Raw genomic sequence first — 27235 nt, 5'->3', positions numbered from 1 at the left:
ACTTTAAGATAGCTGGTCAGAGTGATAAGAGAGAAAGATTATCCGTGCAGGTTAGTATCAAGATTTGTACTAATTGTTAACAATCCTTTGGCAGGGTTTTCCCCTTCCGAAAGTCTACTATTAAAGCGACGACTCCACGAGTTAAGTTTCCACAGTCTGTTGTGTAGGTTTGATAATCTTTATTGTATTTTCCCATTCATACAGTATTTTTTTACTTTTGCACAAATTTTCATATATATAACTTTTAAGTACTTTGGTTATGCTAAGAGCAATAAAAGCTATAGAGCTGTTAGAGCATGGGCTGCTATTAAAACGACAACTCCACCATGGACGAGTTAAGTTTCCACAGTCTGTTGTGTAGGTTTGATAATCTTTATTGTATTTTCCCATTCATACAGTATTTTTTGACTTTTGCACAAATTTTCAGATATATAACTTTTAAGTATTTTGAAGGACTAGGGTTATGCTAAGAGCAATAAAAGCTATAGAGCTGTTAGAGCATGGGCTGAAAAAGAACTGAGAGGAGGGTGAACACAGTAGCAAAACACAGTAGCAAAAGTTCAAGCGTTTCCACACAAATCAAATTTCTACACTTTGACAGAGTGGTTATACTTGTATAAGAAAACTGACTCATCCATCACTACACATTTATCCTCATTAAAATCCACCTACCTTGGACTGTCATCTCTGCTGTTGCTGTAGAGGTGACCACAATGTTTGATGCAACACAGGAATAGTTGCCTTCATTCTGTGGCGAAGGGCTGTAGAACACTAAGGTGCCATTGTCAAATACCCTTATGAATTGATTCTGCTAAATGGAGAAAAAAGAAGAACATCTTGTTCATGAAAGAGAAATTGAGTATTACATATAAACTGTATGATGCTGTATACTGTAACATTTGTATGAAAACCTCATTGTATAATGCATATCAGTGAAATGTTTCAATGTTCATGGTTTCCAAATAACAGAAAAGGTTTCTCTGCAAGTGTTGTTTCTTTTAGTTTAACACAAAACCATGAAATTGTGAATTGGCGAACAGAACACAAGACCATTTGCGACAAGAATACCAGAAACCGCCAAAAGGGACAATAAAAAAAGAATAATGATGAAATAATGACCATGCGAGCGCATCCTATTTACATCTACATACATTCAAACTTATGAAACTTCTCCTGCCTTGTAGATGACGAGGGAGAAAAGTGCAAAATGGTCGACTCGAGATACTTTGCTCATTTCTCGTTAACCCTATAAATTCCTTCTGCTGAAATACTAGACAAAAACAGGAACCTGTGATGTGGCTACAGTGAATGATTGTAGTAATTTTCTGACAAATATGGGCTTCTAGAAGAAAGAGAAATATCTTTTCCCAGCTGTATTAAATTTCAAGCCTTTTTGGAGTCTCTTCTACTCCTTTAAAACTCTTTCCAGGGGATATAAATGAGTCAGCTGTGTGTGTAGAGAGAACATGAATGCCAACATGCATGAGGAACTATGCATCATCATCATCATTATCATCAAACATTACTTATCCTGAATACATCTACTTGAACTATTTTCCTGAGAGATTACATACAGGTCTCCTTTTTCTTTAATCCAGACAAAGTAAAGGATAAGGTGACAGAGAGAAAGAAGGCTTCGGGCGTGCATCGAAACATCTGTATAATACAACCGAGACAAACGGCACTGGACGACCAAGAATCAACTTCCAAAAAAATTCCAGACATTGCAGATTCACCCCAGCCGGAGAAGGAAAGAAAAACTCACAGCGGAATGATTTATGATCCCTCGGGGGATAAAAACTACCCGCAATATGATATCCCAGAAGCCCCTGCAGGTTTACATTTTCAATACAAGATCCATTCATCATCACCTGTCATCATTCAGAATTATACATTCATGATCCATTTTATCAATCCATTTCTTTGTCAAAATCTACCAATCCGGGAATAATTTATCAAAATGCTATGTGAAATGGGCAAATTGCTATAAAAAATAAAGTAAAAAGAGACAGAAATGGCTAGCAGTCCTTGCACACAGAACGATACCATTTTCAATGTTTAACAAGAAATAAAATTTGAAACTATGAAAAAAAAATTGTGGGACAAGATGTGAACAATGTATTATTCCATGCCAATATTCCAAACATTTCATGGAACTATGAAGTACACATACATAGATATACATTTTAAAGTTCTTTTATAATGACTCCAACAGATACCAATTCCAGGAATTTTCTTTGAATTCATGTTATCCAGTTGTTTATACTTTATACTATAATATTGACTCTCAAAGAACATTAATACTCATGCCTTCCCTTCCTTTTCCTCCCTTCCTACTCCCCTTCCCACAGAGCCATACCCCCCTCCTATTCCCTCCATGCTTTTCATTTCACCTCTATCACTTCTGAACAGGCCAAACAGATGACAACATAATTAAAACATTATCTCCAATCAGCCGCGGCAAACATCATAAGGTATACCCCAACTGACTTAATCTCTTGTACAAATCCATCACTGAGTACAACACTGATAAAGCATAACAGCAGTAGAGTGCAGGTGTAGGTAATATCTCTAAATACTTGATGAAAAAAGTTTCAACAAGAAGGAAAAAGGGGGGGGGGGATGAAACCAGAGATTAAACAGAACATTATACTGGGTCTAATAACATCCACATTGGCCTGTCACATCTGTCTTAGAATGGGGGCAGACCAGCTAATCTTATCAAAATATATATATATAAAAAGAAAAGGGAAGCTATGTATTGGTAGGATTGTTTTAATTAGCTCCACAAAGCCATATTTTTCATGTGCTACAAAATGGGCAGCTGTGGCAAAGTGGCGGCAAAACTGTCCTTTGAGTAAATCAACTGGGAAGCCTAGGCAAATGAAGTGAGACATTCCAAACTGAGCCATAAATAACCAAAGCAATTTAAAGGGTTGCTCTCAGTTTAATGGCCGAGTCAGTCATATGTTATAAAGATGCTGCTGCTGCTGCTTGTCGAAAATTGGATCAAGGAGGGACTTGCCGCTGCAAGAAAGCTTTCAAGCTTCTCAAAAGCTGCTCCATTTATTTCACTCTTTCTCTAAATGGAAAAATTTGCATCGAGAGGGTAATAAATTTTATAGCCAGGCTTTCATAAATGGTAAACACATAAAATGGGATGACCGCTGGAAATTCAATACACTGTGTTAGCACACATAGTAAGGGCAATTTTTTTAAGCCTGTACAAGTTTTTGGTATTTCTGACGGTAGCATTCCATCCATTCTGGGTAAATAATGTTCACCAAGTTTTTTCTTAGTATTTGATCTGATTATGTTCACAAGAGAATGATACCAACATAGGAGGAAACTGTGCACCTACCATTACACATATTCTGTGGATTTACATCTACTAATAGGTTACTCAAATTATCACAAAAATGTATCAGTCTAGTTTTCAGACTGGTGCACCAAGCAGAAAAGCTGTGATGACAACTGTGTCAAACCTCTTAAATAACATTGGACTTTTACTCATGCAGACTTCACTGTGTATCAAGGATATTATGATTGAAGATTTTAATTTTTAAGATTAAATTTTAAAGCTATCATTTAAATTATCATTAATTTGGCAATAGAATATTTTTGCTATTTGAGTCCTTTTAAATTCCATAGGAACTTCCATCCCATCCCCATTTGCCTTCGTCATTCCCTCCTGTCCCCTTCCCTACCCCACCCCCTATTTTTTTCCCCCTTTAATGCAATAATGTTCCCAGCATTTCTCTGCCATTGTAAACTGTTGATGCTGACCCGACTGGCCAACATCAGCATCCATCACTGACAATGCCTGTCGGAGCTATTTGACAGAAGGATTTACTACCAGAGATACACGGCCAAACCGAGATGGGAGGCAGAGAATAGCCATCACAACAACGGCTGCAGTGAGGGTAATGAAATGTAGCCACAGGCTCGGCTACAAAGTAATGGAATATAGGAAGAAGAGGGGGGAGATTTATTCATCTGTCACAGATAACTGCCACTCATAAAAAAGTAAAATATTTTTTCCACTTTTTACTATCTCAGTGATATGAAGATTATTATGTAGAGAGAGCTGTGTGATATTCTATACGGCTTAAGTCTTCAGGAAGAAGGGGAGGGTGGGGGGGGGGTGATTAAAGGATGTTTTTATGATCTGATGGCATGTACTTGTGACAGAGGTGAAAACCATAACCATTGGGACAAATTCTACCAAAGCTTTACAAGAATCCAAGAAGAACGAGCGGGAGTATATTCAAGAAGGAGGTACACACTGCACATATGAGAACTATCAAGAAGCAAGTTTTCTACGGTTATTTGGCAAAGGGACATAACATTTCCCGCCAAATTGGTTGACAGCATTTAATCGTTTCTGTTACTTTGCTTTTTTTATCCGCATCCTCTCCTTATAACTTGAGCTTAAACTGCTGTGTGTTTTTTTAGAACATTATTGCGTCTTTAGTAAAGGGAACAGCGTGTGCGATCATCCTCAGCCACATGAGTGTAGTGTAGTTAAGACTATCACCCCTAGCAACGGAATGGTAAATAAGACTTCATAATACCATATTACACCTGGATAACTTAACTCCTTTACAGTTTGTAACTCACTAAATACTACAAACAACATCTCTTGAATAGTAAAAATATCTTAATTTTCCTCCTGTTGTCTTGTTTTGTTTTTTTGTTCCAGACAGCTTCTCATGCAGCATTACATATTCTAAATTTTTTAGGCTCAGAGTCAAACAATGCCAGTTTCACTTAGGTTATAATTTATGCGCTTCATAATTGAGTCCAGAGATCAAACAATGCCAGTTTCACTTAGGTTATAAAATTAACATTTTCTCCTCTCTCCTTACCACACGACTATAAAATACTGGAGAAAAACAAAAATTCAGAGTAGAGTTTTGTGCTAAAAGAATACAAACCTGGTTCAAATCCACGTTATTGTAGACCCATTTAATGGTTGGTTTAGGGTCAGAGTCTGCCTGGCAGTCCAACTGGGCAGTCTGCGACTCTTTAACAACGACACTTGAAGGTGATAATGTGAAGACTGGTTTAGCTGTAAAGAAATGAGTGGGATAAAGATGAATATTCATGACTATATCAATATTCATTTGGCAAAGTTACTTGTATAGTTCAGACATAGTATAGTTCTTAATTGTGTCTAAATGACAGTTATTCATTTTGTGATGAGACAGGTAAGCGAGAAAGCGAAGTAAATTATTTAAACGGGGGGTCTCATATAAGAGGCCAAATCCGGTCAGAAAAAGATTCTAGTCAGGCCGGTCATAACAACAACAAAACTGGTCCACAATCTTTCATTAATCGGATATACGGACCACTATGGCCTTAGGCTCGGGCACCATACTGGCTTACCCTGCCCATTGCTCAATTCTTGTGCAGAGTGATCTTGTGATTCTCTCTGAAACTTTTACTTTCTATCCAATGTCTCTTCTCTCGTCCTCATAGAGAATTTATTGACAACCCCTGCTGCAGTAAACCTTATAGTCTGCTGTGATAACTGTTCAACCAATGTCACATTGATATATACCTCTTCACTTAGAGGTAATAACTCCCTCTCAGCTTATACTTTTTATATATCTAATTAAATTGTTATAAACTTGGTTAGCCAATACCACTGAAGTTCCCATAACTGTATGATAAATTGTCCTCTCCCCTTTCACACATGTTTCACACCATTTATATTTCATCTCCCTATCATTTTACAGAAAGAAGTTTTGGAAATTCTATGTATGAAAGTATTAAGTTTATAATATTTGTGTAACCATAGACTATCAAACAAGGTGTTTTCCAACCACATTTGTACATAATCTGTGTCCACTGTCTTGCATTTTCTTGTTCATGATGGCTACACTAAAACAGACCATGTATTAACTCATGAAAAGATAGAAATGACCTTTTTGCTATGTCAGGAAGATGTAAAAGTATACCAGCAGTGAAGGGACAGTAAGTGAGTATCCTAACAGATATATTCCTTCTGCCTGGATTGCCTCAGTGGCAGAGCTCCTTAAGTTTTGCAGAATTAGATAAGACCAATTTGACAGCTCCCTCTGTTAACTTTGTCCACTAATGCACACCCCGATTCCCCTTTTCTTGCTCTTTGCTCTTTTTCACGAGTGAACTTGGAAGGTCCCTTTCACCACTCCCCCTTTGCTGCTCATGTTATCAGCACTGAATTATCTAGTTAATTCCTTACTTGCAACAGTGATCTCTAACGTGCTGGTCACTGATCCAGCAAGATTACTCGATGTACAGGTATAGTTTCCTTCATCGGACTTCAGGATACCATCGAAGACTAGAATGCTCCCGTTCCTCACATGGACCCGTTCAGTCTGGTCGCTTGAAAGACTACCGCCCACTCTGGTCCATTGAAGGGTGGGTTTGGGGAGACCTCCCTCTACACCTGTTGGGTATCTACAGCTACGAGTTTGTGGGCTACCCTCAGGAACCACAATAGCTTCTAACTGTGGCAAAGGTTCAACTCCTACAAAATGAGAAATGTGAGTGAAGATTAATGATACTCCACAGCGGTATGAACTATGTGTTAGACTACGTATATATATCCATATACCGTACACCAAATATTTCTAATTAACCTGCAGGAGCAGTGCCTTGCACGGCTCGAACAGGAATTATCTTTCCGACCTTGACAATATTTGTATGTATACACACACATCTTGCTATTCATATCACGCAAACTTAATAAACTGTTTTAGTACCGAGGTCAACTCCAGCTCTTCCCTATATGCAAATGTCTGTTTACAATCCAGAATAAAACATTTGCATTTTATTCCCATCAAAAGGATGACAATGAATGATCCCTCTATAATCATTGTTCCTTATAAAATGTCTCCAAACGCTCTGAACCTGTCTTTTACAAAGTGCCAGATGTGGAAGCAAGAAAACAACTTTTGACTGTGATGGCCAACTTGAAGATTTTATCTGGCGCCTGCACGGGACAGATTTAGCACTTTTTGCTGACCTTTCCAGCTCGATCCTGTCTCCAAAACAGATGGGAATTTCACCCAGTGTTCCAATGTATTACCAAAACTATATATACATGTTGGCCTATCATGGTTCTTTCATGTGTATGATGTATTGAGAAGATATACAATATATCTTAATGACATGAGAATCCAAATTTGAACCATGTAATCTGTCAAACTTGGAAAGTCTACACATTATTGAGAAGGATTTTTTTCACAATGTGAATTCTGGTGACCTCAAACGACCTTTTGAATCCAACACACTACCTTTTTCTGTCAGCTTATTTCTTACTTCAGACCTTCTATACATTTCTTATCTCTGGAATTCATTAAAGTACTATAGAATTGAGAAAAGACTTGTAAAATCGTCAATCTTTAATGGATTTTGAGTGGAGTTGCAGCTATAGAGTGATTAGGACCGTGAACCATGAAGATATACCTTAGTATTAATTACTTACTGGCAACTGTTAGGTCAGCAGTGACTGTTGGTTCTCCAAAAGGACTTTTGCAAAGGCAGTTATAACTCCCCTCGTCATATCGTTGGACATCTCGAAGTACAAGAGTACCATTCAGGAACAGGGTCGTAGTTCTGTCAAAAGGAAAAAAAAACATGCACAATTTTGGTTATTGTTTGGTCGACAGAGGTACTAGACAAATGTGGAGAAGAACTCCATCATGGAAGTTCAATCAAATAACACTTGTTCAACTCTACAAGTGAATCTATGCCTTGCCCATTATCCATTGTTCTTAGATGGATTCTACATTTTCAATATCCACTATTGTACTTTGTCAGTTTTGACAACCCCCTGATAAATTATAGTACATACCCAGTTTCATTAGATAGCACACCGTCGCTGTCTACGCTAGTGGACGTGTACCATTCCACAGGGGGTGGAGGAGAACCACTAAACTGACAATGGAAGATGGCTACTCCACCCAAAAGTACCATCTGGTCCTCGGGTTCTACCACAATTGTGGGGTAGTCAGACCCTGCAAGAGAACAATGAAAAGACATGTCTCAAAACGAGAGTGACTAATTCAGCAAGATGGACACAGCATTATGACCGACTTTGACCTCAAGATTCTGATGTCGATCTGAGGTGTGGCCTAAGTTGGTCGGCTGTCCAGAAGGTGTCAAGAATCTCTGTAAATATATATAGCACTTGTAAATTTCAATTCGACTCACAACATGTGTAACATCAGGCATTGGAGATAAAAAATGCTTGCCAACTCACCATTGGCTAGTAAAATTGTTGGCTGTGGTGGATATAAACTGCACTACATTGACACATGACATTTTGGGGACCTCGTGAGGTCGACCAGGGGTTAAACTCCTTTTGATTTGATTTTGGCAATGACTCATGCTGCAGTCAAATCTCATCAGTCCTTTACTAACCTTCACAGTAATACCAAAACTATCTGTTGCAAACATTTCATTGTATACAGTATTTACATAATACCAAATTAAACAATTCTTTCAGCTTTAATTCCAAATCCTAACTATGGTTAAATCCGATACATAGACGGATCCATTTTCTGGACAAAGACATTCAAAGTAACTCCATAAGTGACATACGTACTAGGAGACCTTTAGTCAATTCCATAAATAGCTTTGAATTATCTGAAGCTAGAAGCCCAGGTGCAGAGTATCTGCCTTGCATATTACTGTCATCATCTAGGCTAAATGGGCAGTTAGATATTCCAATCTTATTTATTCTGGAAAAAACAGATGTTTTACCTGTCATTTTTCAAGTGGCTCAATTAAATTTGGTCCAATAAATTTAAGAAACACTATCAAAGGAGAGGGTTCCGTAAATGTTCTATGTAAAAATTAAATCGGTGCGTGCTATCAATCATACTGCAACCTCTAATTCCAATGGGAGAAACATTCACAAATTTAACTATCTGGTTGGGATGACTTTTCTTATAAACTGTACTTAACACGTCATGCTTCAAAAACACCTGTGCTGACAGTTTCAGCCGCGTGAATATTCAGTTTTTACTGTCCGATCTAGATGTTTGGAACTGTTCATATCATCAGCAGTACTATGGCTTGGAAATACAGAGTTTATGAGAGAGATGTACAATATAGTCCAGACAGGCTGAAGAATCAGTTTTTACATTGTTTATCAAAAAACTCATAACATGAATCTTTGCATATCAACGCCCGGACAAATTTGACATGTGTACTTTCTTATCTTACTACAGCAACCTAGATTTGAAACTTGGCATATACTCATGACTCTCACAATCAGCCTCGCAGCAGATGAGTGCTGAAATTAAAGATTTTTCCAGACTTGGGAATACAGAGGGAGACGAAACCAGTCTAATGATATTAAATCATCAAGCTTCCATGAACCTTAATCCAATTTCCATTCTTTTCTTCTTGAAATCAAAGCTTGCTAAGTAAGCAAAAACTATGGTAGTATCACTTATACTCCAATGATCACAAAAGAAGTATTGATAGTTCTACTGATATTATAACAACTGTACAACTACAACCTGTGTATACCATCTAGAGGATCCTGGTCCAGAATTAAAGACAGATATAGACCCCGCGTCCTGTACACATGTATATATACCATCTATCTGAAGCATCATGCTGCAGTAACAGTATAACCCTAGTAAAATGAAATACAGTATCAGTAGTTTAGGGGGTAGAAGGAAGGGGGAGGGGACCATAGCCATATTTTTTGATGAACTTTTAGTCCATAGGTCACTTGTAATACCGTGAGGGATGAGTCAACCTCATTTATAATTTCTACAATATTCCTTGAACTCCTTCTAATGACTAAATGTTGATTCCTATAACACGGAAAGCCATTTATCACAAAATTCCCATTAATTAAAATTAAAAATCTTTCATCTTGTCATGTCTGAGGATAACTGGATTATAAATTGAAAACTTTTCAATAGTATGAAACCACAGAGATTTATGGGATTATAAGTTGAAATTAATGGTAGAAAGCCACAGAAAGAGAGAGAGAGAGTACTACTGAGCCGGTGTCTTCCAACTATTTTTTGTTCAATTTGTTTCCTTATCAATGACTTCTTAAAACCCTAATTTTCAGTCATCATACAAGGTTGAATGATGTCACCTCAGCGAAGACAATGATTAGGAATTTAATCAAATCCTTTAAATAAAACTGAAGACTATTAGACATCAATGGGGACAAAGATATTCAAAACTAATCCTCCTTTAGTCAGCTGGTCTACTACAGTCAACGACTTAGCGGTCAATGAACAGCCCACAACAAGCCATTAAAACAGAATTAAATGTGGTCCATTCAAACTTTTTCCTGTCGCATTCTTCGGTTGTTAAGCATGACAAATGCTTATCAAAAGTTGACCTTTATACTGTATTCAGATTATTTGGGCTACTAATAGTAGGAATAGATCATTAAAACTTAAGATAATTAAGGTCAAATATCAAAGGCCATCCATGCATTAGCACCCAAACTATGCCTAGGCAAAATATACATTTGCAAACAAGAATGTCACTACAGTATCACTGTATCACATTCAGAACATTTTTCTGCTTCTTCTTCTCCCCAAGACATTTCTTTGAAGCATTTTGAACTGTCATCAATGTTGAAAAATTATATATGGTAGGTCTGATAACCCCCGGAAATGTACTTTTTTGAGTACTATTTTAAGCATGTGGTCTTAACTTTTGGAGGCAGTATATTAACTGCCTTTCAAATCCCCACTTGGTCTGTGTTAATACCTATAGGCAGAATTCAATAAACTCAATACATTAATTGAGTTGAGGGAGTCTCTCCCTCTCTTGCAAATAACTAGCTCACACTCATAGCACATTTCAATCAAGGAATATATCTGTCTGCGGTATACTCTACACACAGACAGCTTGTCTTTCCCATTTTCTGCTTTTCTGTTTGTTTTCTCATATTCATATGAATGAAAAACATATTCAGTGATAGGATTCTAATTTATAGCAACACATGCATTCTAGTGTATTTCTGTAAACTTTGCAGATAGATTAGTAAAGTTAAGTTTCTTTTCATAAAAAGTTTCACATTTTGCGGGCACTCTTCATATCTCTTTGAGGGTGGGGGAGGGGAGGGTGGTGGTAGGGAAGAAGGTAATAATCGTCTTAAACACCAAAACATCAAATTAAACTTTCAAGTTAAATACAACCAAAACAGACAAGAACACAATACTAATTGCTAATTGTTTTTGAATCCTATGTAACTATGTACAATACATGTCAATACCTGTATTGCAAATATTATTGCCTTGGCTACTGTACCAACCAACCTATTTTCGGTGTTTTCTCGAGGATTCACAGGTCAGCTATCCTCTCACCTCTTCATTGAAATTTTAAAAAGATTATTCAGTCAATCCTCATTTCATCCCTAACCTTTGTTAGAAACATTCAATTAACACCACAACACCGACCTTTTAAACTTACACTGACCTTACCCTGATTATGAGCTTTTGATATTTGTCACTGACTCACTCACTGTGTATCATCCGTCCAGCATAGCCACATAGTTGTACAGACATTTCCCTTGAAAGGCAGGTTACCATGAAGTAATGACACATAATATGCTAACTCAATTAGGAGAGTTTTTCTGGAAAAGTTTCATGTAATTGTATTAATTGTTTATATTTGCGATAATTACACACATTGATTTACATATGTTATCAGCACAGTGATTATTGAACACTACCTTATGTGGCAACCCTGAATTGGTAACTCTGGAAGTTACATAATTCTTAGTTTCATTTTTCAATAGCTAAGAATGATGGTCCTTATTGAGGTAACCATGTCTCTATAATCATCGCCTATGGTTGCTAGAGTTTATCCGCGGTACATCAAGTAACAAGGCCACAAGAAATATAAAACATCTTTAATTTGTAACCTGAGAACACATTCCATCATAGTTTGTATTTATAAATGTTCATTTATTCTTAGCAAAGATATAACTATCTCTAATAATCTCCAATGATTGCTGGAGTTTATCTGTTGTACATCAACTAACAAGGCCATAACAAATAAAACACTCTTTAATTTGTAACTTGAGATGTTTCTACACATTCAATTCTTACTTTGAACAAGATGTTCTTTCTTATATTCATAGTAAAGGTAAATTATCTCGGATAATCTCCAACATATCGTAGGAGTTTTATCTGTTTGGGAGATAAAGTGCAATTACAATTCATATCAAGAATCACTTAGCATATCAATGTCAACATCAGCTCAGATTCTTTATATGTATGTTTCTTATCTTTATATATTTCTTTATCTCGATATGATATTTATCTTAATATTCTATTTCTATATGGTGTAATTAAGAGACTAAACTGGAGTTGCAGTAATATACCGTGGGGATGGCTTACATGTTGAGTCAATATTGAAACGACCATGTCTCCTCTTTTGCTGCTGGGAAGGACGTCACAAAACTTGTGGGGATACTTTCCTTCTTGTTCCTCCTTAATACCTTATTAGCATTCTCCCCATTATTAATCCTGGGCACTGATCTTTCATACTCCTGAGTAAAACCAAACTTAGGGACTCCTCTGTCACAGTGGTGGACTATAAATGTTTGGGCTGGATGAGATATTTAACATTTAACTGGTAACCTATTAAAGCAACCATTGGCATCTTTTGGACACTTCCTTGCATACATTTGGAATTAAATCAGGACTAACAATGCAGTCCATTACCATAACTTAAGTGAAAAAGAAGAAGTTTTAACCCACCTCCCTCCCCAACCCCCCTCCCCAATAAAAAAGAAGCTACTACTGAAGCTTTTAACATGAAATAAACACTACTTAAATGTCTGACCAAACAACTCACTGATTAAGCTACAAAAGTTTGGATTTTAATAGAATCCATTCATTTCTTACAACATAACATTACCCCAGTCCCTTCCTCACCCCCCCCCCCACAAAAAAATCAGAGGGTACTTAGCATGATCAATTGCAATTGACTTTAGGTCTTTTAGTTTGGCAACAGTAGTTTGGTAACATTGGCAAAAAAAATCAAATCGTTGTTTTTTAACAAATTTACTCTACCCACTGTTTCTGACACAAGACCACATCCACCCTTTACACAAATATCCTATTTATCGACCCTATGTACCAGCCATACAATAAACCACATGTAACAATGAATTTCACTTGAAAAACTTTGTCACTAACACAATGTCACCATATTCCAGGCTTTACCTTGAAATGCCTCCATACTTGCATGGTTATCCTCAAATACGGTTTGCTCAGTTGCTTATTGCTTCAACCAGACTTGTAAAGATTTTAATCAAAAGACTGGGATCTAATGACAGACCCCATTTCTAAAAAGACATATATATTATTTTCTCTCTCTTTCTCTCTCTCACAGATATGGTTTTACATGAATCTGGAGGATCAATACACCTTTAGAAAGTAGTTAGAGATCAATATACCGCAACCCCTTGAGGTTTCACCTCCATAAATCATGCTGAGGTCACAGAAAGATCACCTCACCCAGACAGTCAAAAAAGCAGTTCACCAGGACAAAGGCGTGTCTTGTTAGGATATAATACTTCTACCAATGTATGGAAGACTGAGAGGGGAGACCAGGAGACCCCAAAGTCACAAAACAGTCCTGTTCATCACACCGCAGACAGCTCCGAAAACAGGACACACAGTGCATGAGGGAGGGAGAGTTCAGTTTAAGGTGTATGATGATAATGTAGGCTGAATGGAATCAACACTCCTTTCTGAGTTCACACAATGTTGGGATGCCAGTGTATGCAGGGAGTTGTTATGGAACAACTCCCAGCTGTATGCAGGGTTGATGTTTCTACAAGCAACATCCAGTGATATAGCTGGAGATTTGGGAGCAATGCACTTATATGTTCTAACAAGAACAAGGCTGCAGAAACAAGAAATATCCGACCGGCAAACCCAAACTGTCATGTGTCCAAATTACTGTATTTCTGTCTCTCTCTTCTAGATTGAAAGTTTGAAATGAGTGGACAGAAAAGCGATATTCGATGCGAGAGATTTCATAAGTCATAAGTCTGTAATTAACATGTACATGGATGTTAAAACCAGACAAAACAATTACAGTCTTTGTTATTTTAACTTATAACTACAAAAAAGACTTTAGCAAGTTTAAAACTTACCTTCCATGAAGTGGCATTAATGCTTGATCATTTCAAAGCTTTTCTCTTCGGGTTTTAACTTTTTTCTAGTAAAAGTTCTTAAAAGCGGCAGTATTGTCAGTAATGGATACCCGTGTCAACTTTCCAGATACCATTCAGTATATTCTCAGCTATTTTAGTTTTTTTTTGGGGGGGGAGGGGGGGGGTGGGGTGTAGCAGAGGTGGTTAATTTTACCCGCAACTATATCTAAGTTTAATATGAAATGGTGTCACATTAAATAAGAATGATATAAAACTGAGAAGGTATTCTTTGGAAAAAGACAAGATTATGTCAAACTGAGACATAGTTAATATTGTAGATTTTCCTTTTGCTGACCCAGATATGTTGAGCAGGGTGTTCATAGGGTCATAGGTCACACAAAATGGCTATAGGGAGTTTGTTGTTAAAAAGGTAATAAGTTAGGGTCATGTGTTGAGCAGATCACTGGAGCAAAAACCAAATTATATTAGGAAAGAGGTATTGTAACTGGAGTGGCATTTAAATTTTCTGTAAAATAATACTTGCTTTTAAGCAAAAAGATAAAAGGTTTCAAGTCTGCAGGATAATGGAGTGTCTCTAACTTTAACGACCAAGTTGCTTTCATATAAGGATCAGGATTCAGACATCTGTTTGAACCTTTTCATTCTCAAAAGCAATGTTACTTGTCCCATTAAAGCTCACCTGTGTAGTAGGATCTAAACTTATAAAACATTTTCACAAGTACTTTGGTTTAAAGCAAATTGTCACCAGACATTTAGGAATGTCAAGTAACACACATGATACATGTAAAAGTCAAAGTGAGACAAACCGATGTGAATTAAAGGTTAAAGGGCCGATAAAGAAGTACAAAGTGTTTCTCTCATATACAATGTAGGGATTTTATACCATACTTTGATGTTGTAATCAATATATGGTTAAAAAGTTGTAGTTCTTCTTCTGGCCTGCAGACTGTCAAATTTTTATTCGAAGCAAACGATGGTTTTGGAAGGACGAAACAACAAAACTTTCAGTTGGGCAAGAATGATTTGAAGATGGCTCAAAGTATATTCCGGTTGTTAAGGCCATTGTGTTAAAGACTTTTCTGGTTATGAAGTTTGTTTGAATTTTACTTAACTTGGTCAAACAACATACTGCTTCATGCAAAAGTTTTGCAAATTGTTGAAAGTTTTCTGACATTTTACAAATGCAGAGAACTTGTTTGTTAACCATGCCTTATGATTCTGGGTATGCAAAGTCTGACACCAATCTCTCATTTTGTGTTCAACACAGTCAATGGGGGGGGGGGGGGAATACTTTTGAGAGATGAGAGAAAATGAAAACTGCAGTCTGCAACAATTCTCAATGGCTGAATAATCAATCCCAAACTAAGTAAATATGAATTTGAAACTAACGATCATTCCATACAAAAATCCCATGTCATGCAACTTCATGTGGTCGACATTATCAAAGCAGGTACCTTGATAAATCTTATAAACCAAAACTACATTTTTAGTCTTGTTTAAAATGTCATTGTGCAACATAATAAATCACTATCTAGTTTTCAATAGAATTTCCATGGCCAGCAATTTAATGGATCTGTCCATGCTGAACTACTAAAATATTAACAGTTTCCAAACTTTGCAGGGTTTCACTTCTGGCTTGGAAAGTCCAAGGATCCCAGGCAGGTAAAAGCAAAGCTGCAAATCTATCCCAGTTGATTCCATGAACAGCATAGAAAGAACTCTCTTCACAGATGATAAATAACTTTAGGAGCTCACATCCCCAAAGATTAATCTATACTCCCCCCTCCATGCATGACCACTTTCCTGAGTTTCTCCTTCCTCTCAGAGAAGTAGGTAGAAAACAGTCCATGGGTATTATTCTGCTTAATATTTTACTGTTACACTGGTATAAGTCTATCTCTACAGTCGAGTATGACTAATACTTTCTGAGAATACGCTCGGAGGTCTCATCCAGAGAACATAGGTAAGCTAAAAATTGATTGATACTCAAGGTGAGACATCCAGTCAATCTGTCAGATATCTACTGTAAATGAAACAGAATGGAGTGCAAAATGATAATATTTCATACTCTCTCCTGACTGTTCTTGAACTCTGCATATCCCACCTCGCTCCCTCTCCCCTCCTACCTATCTATCTATCTACCTACCTACACACACACACACAAAGAAAACTGCCACTAAAATAGAAAATAGAAGAAAAACAGAACTGTCTATCCCTGGCAGCCAGTCCTCAAAAATGTTAAAATAGAAACTTTGAACATCATTTTGCAACATGCCAGGTAAAGACCTTTTTATGATTATTCTGAAGTTCAATTTTTTGGGGGGTAAAATTTGCAAACTCAAATCTTTTATCATGATGATTCAAGAAAGTTTTCATATGTTATCAAACACTCGAGAAGCAGCCTCCTGCTACATGGATCTTTCGACAGTGCACTCATTGAAGTCTACAGTCACAAACATTACTCAAATCAAAGAATATAAATGTCAACAAAATGTAAAAAATTATACCATTCCGAACTCAACTATTAAAGGTGACAATGGTCAGCACAATTAGTCACATTATTTGTGGAGGATTCTCAAGGATTTTGATCCATATATATACTCTCTATTCATTAGCAAATACAATAGGGGGTTAATTATCACATTCATTAAAAGTTTAAATCAATGCCTTCTATGGTACACCACATGCACCAATTAAACAGCATAGTTGGCCTTACAACAGTGTCCATAAGTAGTGGTATGCTTAATAGCACGTTTATACTATAACCTGCATTCCCCACTGCTTCTGTGATACATGCTATAGGCTGTGGAGGATGGACTGGGTTGGGGTGGGGTGGGGGGAAGGGGAGGAAATGGATGGGTAATAGGGAGAATGGGAGATGCAAAGTACTGTCTATCCAGTATCTAGCCTTTTCCTACTCAATTAATTCCTTAAAAAGTACATTTCATTTAAAAACGCAGCTCTATCATAGAGGTTGGCGCTAACTTCTAAACGCAATCAACATTTGCAATTTGAATTTCATGAATATTTCATACTAAGCAGTAAACTAATGCTCTTGGAAGGAATTAATCGCCGGATGCCCTCTCAACATATTTTCGGGAGCAAAAACAAACACCGATGATAATTAAATACAGTCGGTTCCTAACGGCATTGCCATTAGCAGTGCGTAAGAAGATTTTTCTTTCCTTTTCATTACTTTGCTTGCTACCAAATCAGGATAAGTAGTTTCAGACTTGCAGAGCTGAATCTCAAAGCCATTAAACTTGCTGAGACTGTTCAACAGATGACTCAATAACTTCTCGAGCGCTCACATGCAGCTTTTATCGATCAAACATTTGATTTAAACATTCGGCACTTTTAATGTTGAAATTCTGTGTGCGATTATCATTCCCAAAAGTCGCATCTATTTATTTTATCATGTAGGTTGGACAGTCGGGTTACACCTGGGATAATACTCAACATCAACTGCACAGCTAAGTTCTAACAAACTCCTTAGAGATAGATCTGCACACATATATTCTCTGCACAGAAGCGAACCATGATAAATTTAATCTGGGTTTCTCCAAAAAAAAAATTAACTAGAAGAAATGTTATTGTAAACGATCATGGCTTTTACTTGAGAAGTAAGCAGGTCCTGGTTTGTTATGTTCATAAATGTCCGACATGAAATGTGCGACCCCACATAAAAGAGACCGACTCTATCTTTAATTGCATTGGCGACTGCTGAGTCATGAGCAGGGATTGCAGAGATGAGAGAAAGCTGACAGAGATGCTAATCCAAACCGTCTCTCAGGAAAACATCACAGACAGGATGAAGTCAGAAGCTGGAGCCAACCTGACTCCAGAGGTGTAAAGAAAACAGTACAGTACTACCAGTACAGTACTACCAAAATAAACCAATTCCACAATCAAATTCATTTTATTACACACTGTGCCTGTGGCCTCTGTACTACTGTAACGTAACACATGTATATACACGGAGGTGAATGGTCATATGGGGAGATGGCAGACACAGAACTTTGCATATACATTCTGTACTAAGATTTACAGTATATTAATAATACTACTACAATGGGTAGAGAATAGTGAATACCTACATTGCTTTCTAAGAAATGTCATAGATGATCCATTCAGTTCTTTGTTAATTTTAATTAATCTAGTTCATTAAAGCAATATCAGAAGCAAAGATGAGGATTGATGGGGGGCGGGGGAAAGACCAGGGGTGTGGATGCTTTATGCAAATTGACCTTTAGACACACTACAGCAAATGTAACACTTTATAATACACTGTACATAATTTACTATGCTGTGTATTTTTCTGCAGTCAGGATTTTGCCTGTGAATTGTTGGCATACATGCAGAAATACTGGTTAAAGTACACTCCCTAAACAGCTTTACAAATCGGGAACGTAACAAGCTTGGGTCGAGCAATACCAATTGCTCTCCTAAATTTGAAATGCATTTAAGAACCCAAACTTTTGAAAATATAGACATAATCCACGGAAAAAAAGCCATCTCATCCATTCAAGTTCATTCGAGGAAATTTGATGTGCAAAGCAAAAGATAATCTAGGACACACACACACACACTGCAATTTCTCATCACAAACTTCCCCTTTAAAGAAACCTTTCTGACCGTCCAACTGGGAGTTCACTTATAAAGCCTTGCACCCTTTGTAAATGGGTGATTACAAATTCCATATATACAGAATGACTAAAAACAAGGCTGCCAAGCACTTAATCAAGTCTTCCAGGCTTTATCTTTTACCTTCCAACAACACAGTATTTAAAATGGCGGTCAAGTTGAGGGCAAACATAGACCATAAATATTTTTCTTTACAACAGGAGATGACTAAAGCTATGAATCAAACGAAGACACAAACAGACTGTGGCTTACAAATAACACCAAGGGCACATCGTACATGAAGAAACTATAAATGTGATATGTAAACATTCATAAATCTCTCACTTGTTTGATCATAGGAGACATTGATATTTAATGGTTTATACAGACAGTAAAACTCCTCTAGATACTCTTTTCCCTCTGATAGTAAGTTTGCTTCTAAGAGATAGGTGGTTCACCTTCAAAAAATGACAGATAATAGTGCAGTTCAATGACAAGTAATAACTCCCAGCATTGTAGGGAGATCTCTCCAACTGGTTTTCAGATAATTATCCATGTCAAGGAGTAAAGCAGTGTTTGCTTTGTCTTGTGGTAATGAGTTTGGTATAAACCCCGGAATTCCTAAGATCTTTTCCACGCCATTAATCCCTCTGAAAACAAAAGCCCTCTCCAAGCTTTCACAATTTAATATTCATTTGAATTGTCCATAGAACTTCTGAGTAAGCGTTCATGCGGACTTCAATGATATAACTAACGTTAATGCAACAGAGTTAGTGTCAATCTGGCTGGCCAACTTGTCAGAACTAGATGCACTAGTTAATTAGCTGCCCTCAAGCAAAGAAACAAAAAATCTTGAAATGGGTGTTAGTTTTCATCACTTGCAATCGTATTTTATGTATGCTCCGTCATGGCAATTTTTTCGGGTATTTTTGTGACCGATTGCCCCTGGAACATCCAGGCCTTATGTTTCAGTCGTCCGAATAGCAAATCTGGTCCAAAAAATATGTTGCGAAGTAATAAGAGATGTGTAAGTTTGGTGAATACAACACCAACGTTGGGGTTGATACCAATTTATCACATTAAGCTAGTCGTTGGACTTCACCCTTCACTACCTACAAAGCTGATTTTGATTGTCCAAAGAGAAAACTGGTCGTCTCAGACGACCATTGCAAAAATGTACATTTGCAGGTCTTCCTGCTCCCAATTAGAGACCTAATGTTAAATATCTCACTATGTATGTACAGTGTTAGTAATCATGTTACTGTTGCTAAGTTAAATGCAACTAATACGTGTTTGGTATTAAACACCTTTGCCAAAATCAGGCAAACAAACGTAGAGGGGTATTTTTTCAGATTCTGTATAAATGTGTCGGGGGACTCAGGGTGGGAAACTGACATTGAGAGATTTTACCTATTACTTTGTTTTATGTTCAACTTTTAAATTTTAAATCAACAACGCATGTGCTCCCCAAGAAAAATGAATATATATCTGAAGTAGTAACCTAGGTACTAAAGGATTACTTTCCACAACAATCCCACTGAATATCCATTACCATACACATGCATGCATCAAAGAGCTACAGTACAGGACATTCTACAGAGCTACCATACTACTTACAGCCATCATAAGTTACACGGTCTCCGGTTCATTTTCAAAAACTAAAAGATTGATTGAATTTTCTACATTTCAGAGGTTAAAATAAATCCATATATTCCAAGAATGAAAAGCAGGGCAGCAAGGTTTCTTTTCTATTTAATTCTCATCCATGCCGCCCGCCAGAATCTTACTATAAAAGATTTTTTCTTTTTTCAGGCTAACTATCCTCCTCCTACTCCTTGAAGGATGTCTCATCACCAGGGATTCAGATTCGCTGTTTTCTTGAGAGGCCAACAGGATCAGTAAGGAGCTGAAGCGGGGAACTAAAGAGTGGATGGAGTGAAGTGCCCCTGGAGGCAAGTGGGTAAAGCTTCTGGAATAGTGATTCAGAGAGTGAGTGGATGACTTACCTAATATATTGATGGTGATGTTGGCACTGGTCGTCCACACTACACCGGCTCTGTTCTCGGCTTTACAAGAATAGACACCATTATCGCTCGTACTGACAGCCTGCAATCTTAGACGGTTGCTGGAGCCAGTACTTAGCTCCGTCGAATCACGGTAAAACGTAAAGACTGGTACGATGTCGCCGTTAGCTTTGCATGTCATCAACACGGTGGAACCCTCTTGGATCAACGAGGGATCGTCTGGAGTCTTGAGGGAGATGCGAGCAGAACTGCTGATCCCTGTGAAAGAAGCAAACGTGGTCATGATTGATAATTATGACAGGAAATAGGTCAAATTATTAATTATTATTAATATATAAATGGAATTTTGGGATTTATTGTATTTCATCCAAACGATTATTCCATGATAACTTACTTATTTATGATAAAGATTCCACTTCAAATAATTTAATGCAAGTAAAATTGTTTACTTGCTCACAAATGTGTATCCAAACTGTTTTGATTGTAAGGAGCATGAAAAAAGGCAAGAAAACCATTCACAACTACTTACTCCACTTATTTACTAAGGAGCAATAAACCATCCATGGATTCATCCCTTCAAAATACTGGAAATTTGCCCAGTAACAACAACACTGATTGAACTATGGTATACTGATCTACTTATCTTCAGCTACTTTGCAGATAATCTCTAATTTTGTGCTCTGATTATTACCAGTACTCAAATAACCATTACATTACTTCTCAGCTTCTCTTTTCAGATTCAGGTATGAATCAGGTGTTACTTTACAGTCTTATGGTTCACTTGAGGTCATTACTTGTTAGTTGAACTTTAAAGCATGATCTAACATGAACTTTTATCTGTGGTTTGTACTCTCACAAGTCTGCACAACATCAGAACACAGACAAATTTCATGCAAGATGTGCTTAGTTCCAATAACTTGTAACTACCCTACCTACTGTACAGCAGTTAGGGATGGAAAGATGAAAAGTGGAGTGTAAAAGACACAAGAAGAGGCCTACCAGAGTTACATATGAACTTAAGATTATGCTTAAAAATGACCATCTATGAGGCACTAAATTGCCACATTTTGTCCTTTGGCTGAGTGTTTCTTTTGGATAGGAGGTTGTGATCACTGGGGTCAAGGATATTTTGGTATAAATTTATGATGGAATAATGGGCATTCATCAAAAAGCCAAGACACAAAAGGAGACATTCTAAAAGCTCCATTTTCAAAATACTGCATCAAAGAGAAAGGTGCCACAGAAAACAAACATGCATCCCAACCTTCCACACTCACAAGATATGGTAACAATTAAGAATAGAGTGGTCTAACTCCAATCAGACCCCCCCCCCTCCCCCCAATTCTCAATATATTTTTCTGAATCGACAATCCAGTGATACTGTGCAATTCACAGGTTACACCAACATTTCACCCTTAGTTTACTTAAATTACCATGCAACATTTCTAAGTATTTGCATCTCATCTCAAGAAACCCATGACCAGTTCAGACATGTTCCTTACATCAGCCAATGCATTTTAACACAAAAGTCTACTTTCCACCAGGTTGAACATTAGATAATTTGATTTAATCCCAATAAACTAAGGCACAAAGCACTGAGGTCACATAACAATGTGTGGTAGTTTCTAGCATCAATCACTTGGACCATGGATGAAAGGGACCACAAAATCACAAGAGTTTCTAAAACCAAATAATAATAAAAGAAAATGCAGTCCTGCTGACTTAACTTTCAAACCAAAACTTTCTTTAGAAAAGATTGCAAAACTTGTAGTACAGTATGAGACAGTCTCCTCAATTCTTTTGGAAGTGTCTGGAAAACGTTGGAAGCCCTGCTTTAGGGCTCAAGCTGGTCTCCCACAGAAAACGTATATATAACACATGTGACATATTATTCTGACAATAATGAAACCAGACTATCAATATTTAGTTAAACGAGAGGGTTGAATAAGCCAGAACATGGCTGGAGGGAGAGGAGAAGCTGGGATGTACCTGTAGTTGGGGTAGGACAATCGTTGATGAGAGAATGCCATACCAAAGGTTAATTAGAAGGAAACTCCAATCAGCAGTATGTGTCAGATATATTTCATATTCCTACAGATATGAAACATTTAGACGTTGGCATTTATTACTTCATTTTCTCTCTGGCGGGGCAGAGTGAGGAAAGGTACAAAAAGGGTTATTTATTTTACTAATGTTACAAGATGACAACCACTACTTATAAATGTTCTAACATGAACTAACAAAGCAAAACTCATATTTCTGTGTGATATTGTAACCCATCAATGACATTTGATTTCTATTTATATTAATAAAACAGAATAAAAAGTTCTATAGGATATCACACAGTTAGAAAAAACAATGCCACATGAATGTTTTTGTGAAAAATATGAATATTGCTGTGACAACATGAATATTGTAACTAATGTCTTTACATAGGAGACTTGTGAGAGCCTGACAGCAAACTAAATGTTGCAGGCACAAATCATCCTTTCCAATCTGCAGGAGAGAGAATTCATACAACACCATTCGTAGTATAATTAACCCTAAAATGACAGCCCTCCAAATGGATTTGGGTTAAAAAGCCAAGTGCAAGATGAGGACGTACTAATTCCACAGTGACTCGGAATCCACGTATTTTTTCTTTCTATGTCAGGGCATCAAATCTATGCAATTTTAATGAGCCAAATGACGAATAATCTTCCCGTCGATAATATAAACTAAGTGAGTCGAACGCTGTCAAGCTAGACTTTCAGCCTTAAAAGACATTTTGGCCGGAGGCTAAACTTTTCTGCCCTAGATAACTTGCAGGAAATACAGGTGAATCCATTTGATCTATTTCAACGTTGAGACCGACAATTGATGAGGAAGTATTTGACTAGAACAGATCATTCATGACAAAATAATGCCCCAGAGGGAATCAAACACTTGCAAATTTTTTGGTCTTAGCTTGCAAATTTGTCATCCATCTTCATCCGATAGAGGGAGCAGGAAAAAGCAAACTATATTCAGATTGATAATCTTGCGTGAGCTACACGAGACAGTCCAAGGATTTACACTGCAAATAGGGGCTTGCTGTAGGTCACACAGTATACTCAATGGGGGGCCATGGAGTCAATTGAATTGCAAATTTTTCCAACCTCCCCCCCCCAAAAAAAATTACAAGGACTCGGACAGAATGCCCGCTTCCTAAATGAGGACTTCAACAATAGCATTTTGATACAAGCTCTCCAAAGTATAAGGATCATTTATAGGGTAGTAGAAGTTTTCAACTCTTGCATTCTGTGATAAGACTTTGAGATTGGTGTAACTTGAAGCTAGAGGTTGGGTTATAAGCAGTATTTTTATTTAACTTTTTTTAACTACTGTTTAACACTCTGCACCAACCAACCACTGTATTTGATGACCATACAGTGCATATCTTAGGTTGGATACAACTGCACTGCTGTAGTTTGAGTTGGGTTAAACCTACACAGGTTTAATAATAGACTGGTAAACAAGATGTACTTTGGCCATCTTTACTTACAGTGCAGATTTGATATATACACACTAATACATATTATCTCTTAGACTAAGTTAATTAAAACCAGCCTTATCAAATGACTTGTTTAGCTACAGAATTTTGTGAGATTATGTGTGAAAACTGATGTGAAATTATATGAAAGTGATCTGAACTTTCTGAAGTAGTTATTAAAATCCTCAAATTACTTAATTTGGGTATTTACAAATGATGATACTTACCTGTCTCTGATACATACATGCACTCTGATCTACCCTAGTCTGCAAAATATTCTTGCACTGCATCCCCCCACCCCACCTCCTCCCTCCAATGACCCACTATGAGGTCACTACCCTCTCTTCCCTTCCAAAAACTACCACTTTAATTCCTATAGCATACAGAGAGGATAGAAGTAAATGCTACTATTTTGCATTGACTACTCTAAATTCTTTAATCCTATCAAAATCCATTTAGATTAGATTTATTTTAAATAAACTTGGAAAGCTTGCCAAAAAAACCCCCATCAACATTCAATTTGGAGGGCCACAAAATTTTCTGCACGCTGGATTAATTTGTCAATAAAATCCCTAATTAGGAACAGCCACAGAAATCTCTTTGTTAGGCTCCAACGAGATTCAGCTACTTGTTAGTATGACATGATTTGCTCAGAATGACTAAAAGTTACAACTTTATATGTAAAATTCAACTATCTATCCTATCCAATCTTAGTCTCATCAAATAGATCATGTTAATTAATCAATTGCAATATCATTTACTTAAAAGCCTTACCAATGCACACTAGACACAGTAGAGTAAGAGTGCTGAGATTTGTGAGGATACATGTAAGCAAGGTAAGTTACTGCGATTGATAGGTTAGGCAAATGAGCCAATGATTGGTGATCAAATACCAACCATCTGCTTGAAACATAAACAATAAATGGACAAAGGATATTGTATTAAGACTGAAAAAAAATTGAAGTCTCTTAAAAACCCTGAGTCTACTCAATAAAGTTGCATCCATTTCTTCAGTCCACCCTTGCTTCAGTTTACTACATGGTCATTCAATATTCCATCCATCTTACTCTATTCTTTCAACAACATTCCTCTGAAGAATTATGTATATTTTTTGGCCATATCGATTCAACCTCACCAACCCTTAACCCAGCACTGGCTTATTTCATTAATGAAATGAGACAAGGTCGACAGAGAGACGAGAAATTACAGGTAAGCTGAATTTTTTTATTGGATATATTTTTGCACTTAGAGGTGTGATACAATTCCTCCACAACTTAATTATTTACATTCTAAGCATTCACCGAATAACTACATTATGGTATGTCCTCCTCTGCCATGGTTTTTGTACTGCAGGGAGATTGATCACTCAGATAACCATCTCTTTTACCCCTAAACATCTTGTCATTCAGTCCACCCTTGCTGTGATTATTCACCGAGTCCTACTGTGATCAGACCATAATAACATGTCAAGCCCAGTAGCAAGTCACTTGGAAAGAAAAGAAAATCACCTCCTGGTGTCAGATAGATAGATGTATTTACCACAGAGCAAAGGCCGGTGATAAATGGTAAAAAACTCCAGGTTAATACTGTACTGCATCCATTTATTCCGATCTATAGCTTTCAAATAATTATAGAAGGTGGCAAGCATCAAATGCCATCTTCGACATTTTCTCCTGGATGAGCAAGGATAGTTGTCGCTAAATCTGACATCATAATATCCTAGCCAGTAGTAGAGATAATGATTTGGGCTAGATAGACTTTCATAAATACTATAACGGTAAAGAAGGGTAGGAATTACGACAAGGTCAGCTGAGGATATCTTTCTACAAATAACTGTATGCATAGTAATTATTCACAGAAAGCCTCCACACAGCCAGTCCACGTCAAAGAAAAACAAAGGAGAAGGAAAATTTGGGCTTTGGAAAGAGCTTAAAGTTAAGCAGGTTCATAAACACATGGGATTGAAACAGACTAGAAAAGAGAGTTCAAAATGGTTGATTTGACGGTTAAAGGGGAAGTGGTGGGTTGTGACCCGGAAGTAAGGTCATGGGCTGTTCAGCTTTTCAAAACACTAATGTGAAACCAAACAACCTTTATCATTGTTCTCATATATTTACCAATTTTTTAACTTTTTATGAAGAACAAAAGAAGCACATATTTTGAGATAAATCTTGTCACATATTAAATTTCTTCTGTTGACAGAGTTGCGAAACAAATTGTGAAAATTAGCACCTAAAAATTTTCCAACTGTCTTCATTATGTGCTACTTCTACAATGTTTAATACAATAATATTAAGTCACTCTATGTGTTATGATGTGTTTGTGTGCACAGCTCAAAACAGTAGCTTGAAAATTTGCAGCTGCTGCAACAAGAATAAACTTAATAACATTATATAAACATATATCAAGGTTTTCCAGTTAAATTACCCAAATATGGAAACATGTACAGAAAGCACATATATATTACAGTAGAATGCACCCAAAGAAAGCCAGTATATGACCAAACACAAATAGGCTAGCACATCTCAAGAAAGCGGCAAAGAAAAATTGGTTCAATTTATACCAATTATCGACAGTTCATCTGTAAAGACCCTCTTCATATTACAATAAAATTCAAATTCCTTGACTCAGCAGGTTGCCAGAAAAACAAGAGACAATCGTCAATTGTATTTGTAATTTCACCGCTTGTTTTCACACCTTTTTTTTCTTCTTTTTTCAAAGTACATTCTGAAATATGAGAATATGAAACCCGATCGAGCAAACCGAATTATGACCGAGTCAATGGTAACATCTCTATTGATTTTATTCTGGACCAAAGGGAAAAATGAGTCAGCCACGATAGCGGCTAGTAAAATCAAATTAGCCGAGAGTTACATCATTGGACGGCGGCTCTATTGATTTTGA

The 27235-nt window shown here is 37.0% G+C and overlaps 1 protein-coding gene across 2 annotated transcripts in view; it reads right to left on the bottom strand.

The window, feature by feature from the left end:
• The window catches only part of LOC139971439 (inactive tyrosine-protein kinase 7-like), a 56836-nt gene that overhangs the window by 10070 nt on the left and 19531 nt on the right, over nucleotides 1-27235 (bottom strand). Inside the window, exons 3-9 of one of the 2 annotated variants that reach the window (XM_071977912.1) lie at nucleotides 20803-21078; nucleotides 7847-8009; nucleotides 7478-7608; nucleotides 6230-6517; nucleotides 4938-5071; nucleotides 673-811; nucleotides 1-12 (exon numbers count right to left, since the gene is read on the bottom strand). The exon at nucleotides 1-12 is cut by the window's left edge and continues 261 nt beyond it. In XM_071977912.1, the coding sequence (XP_071834013.1) occupies nucleotides 1-12; nucleotides 673-811; nucleotides 4938-5071; nucleotides 6230-6517; nucleotides 7478-7608; nucleotides 7847-8009; nucleotides 20803-21078 (1143 nt within the window). The remainder of the gene's footprint in view (nucleotides 13-672; nucleotides 812-4937; nucleotides 5072-6229; nucleotides 6518-7477; nucleotides 7609-7846; nucleotides 8010-20802; nucleotides 21079-27235) is intronic. The other variant, XM_071977913.1, reaches the window with a different exon arrangement.

This window comes from Apostichopus japonicus, chromosome 8, assembly GCF_037975245.1.
Source record: "Apostichopus japonicus isolate 1M-3 chromosome 8, ASM3797524v1, whole genome shotgun sequence".
Lineage (NCBI taxonomy): Eukaryota > Metazoa > Echinodermata > Holothuroidea > Aspidochirotida > Stichopodidae > Apostichopus > Apostichopus japonicus.
This window is presented reverse-complemented; position numbering and strand designations above follow the sequence as displayed.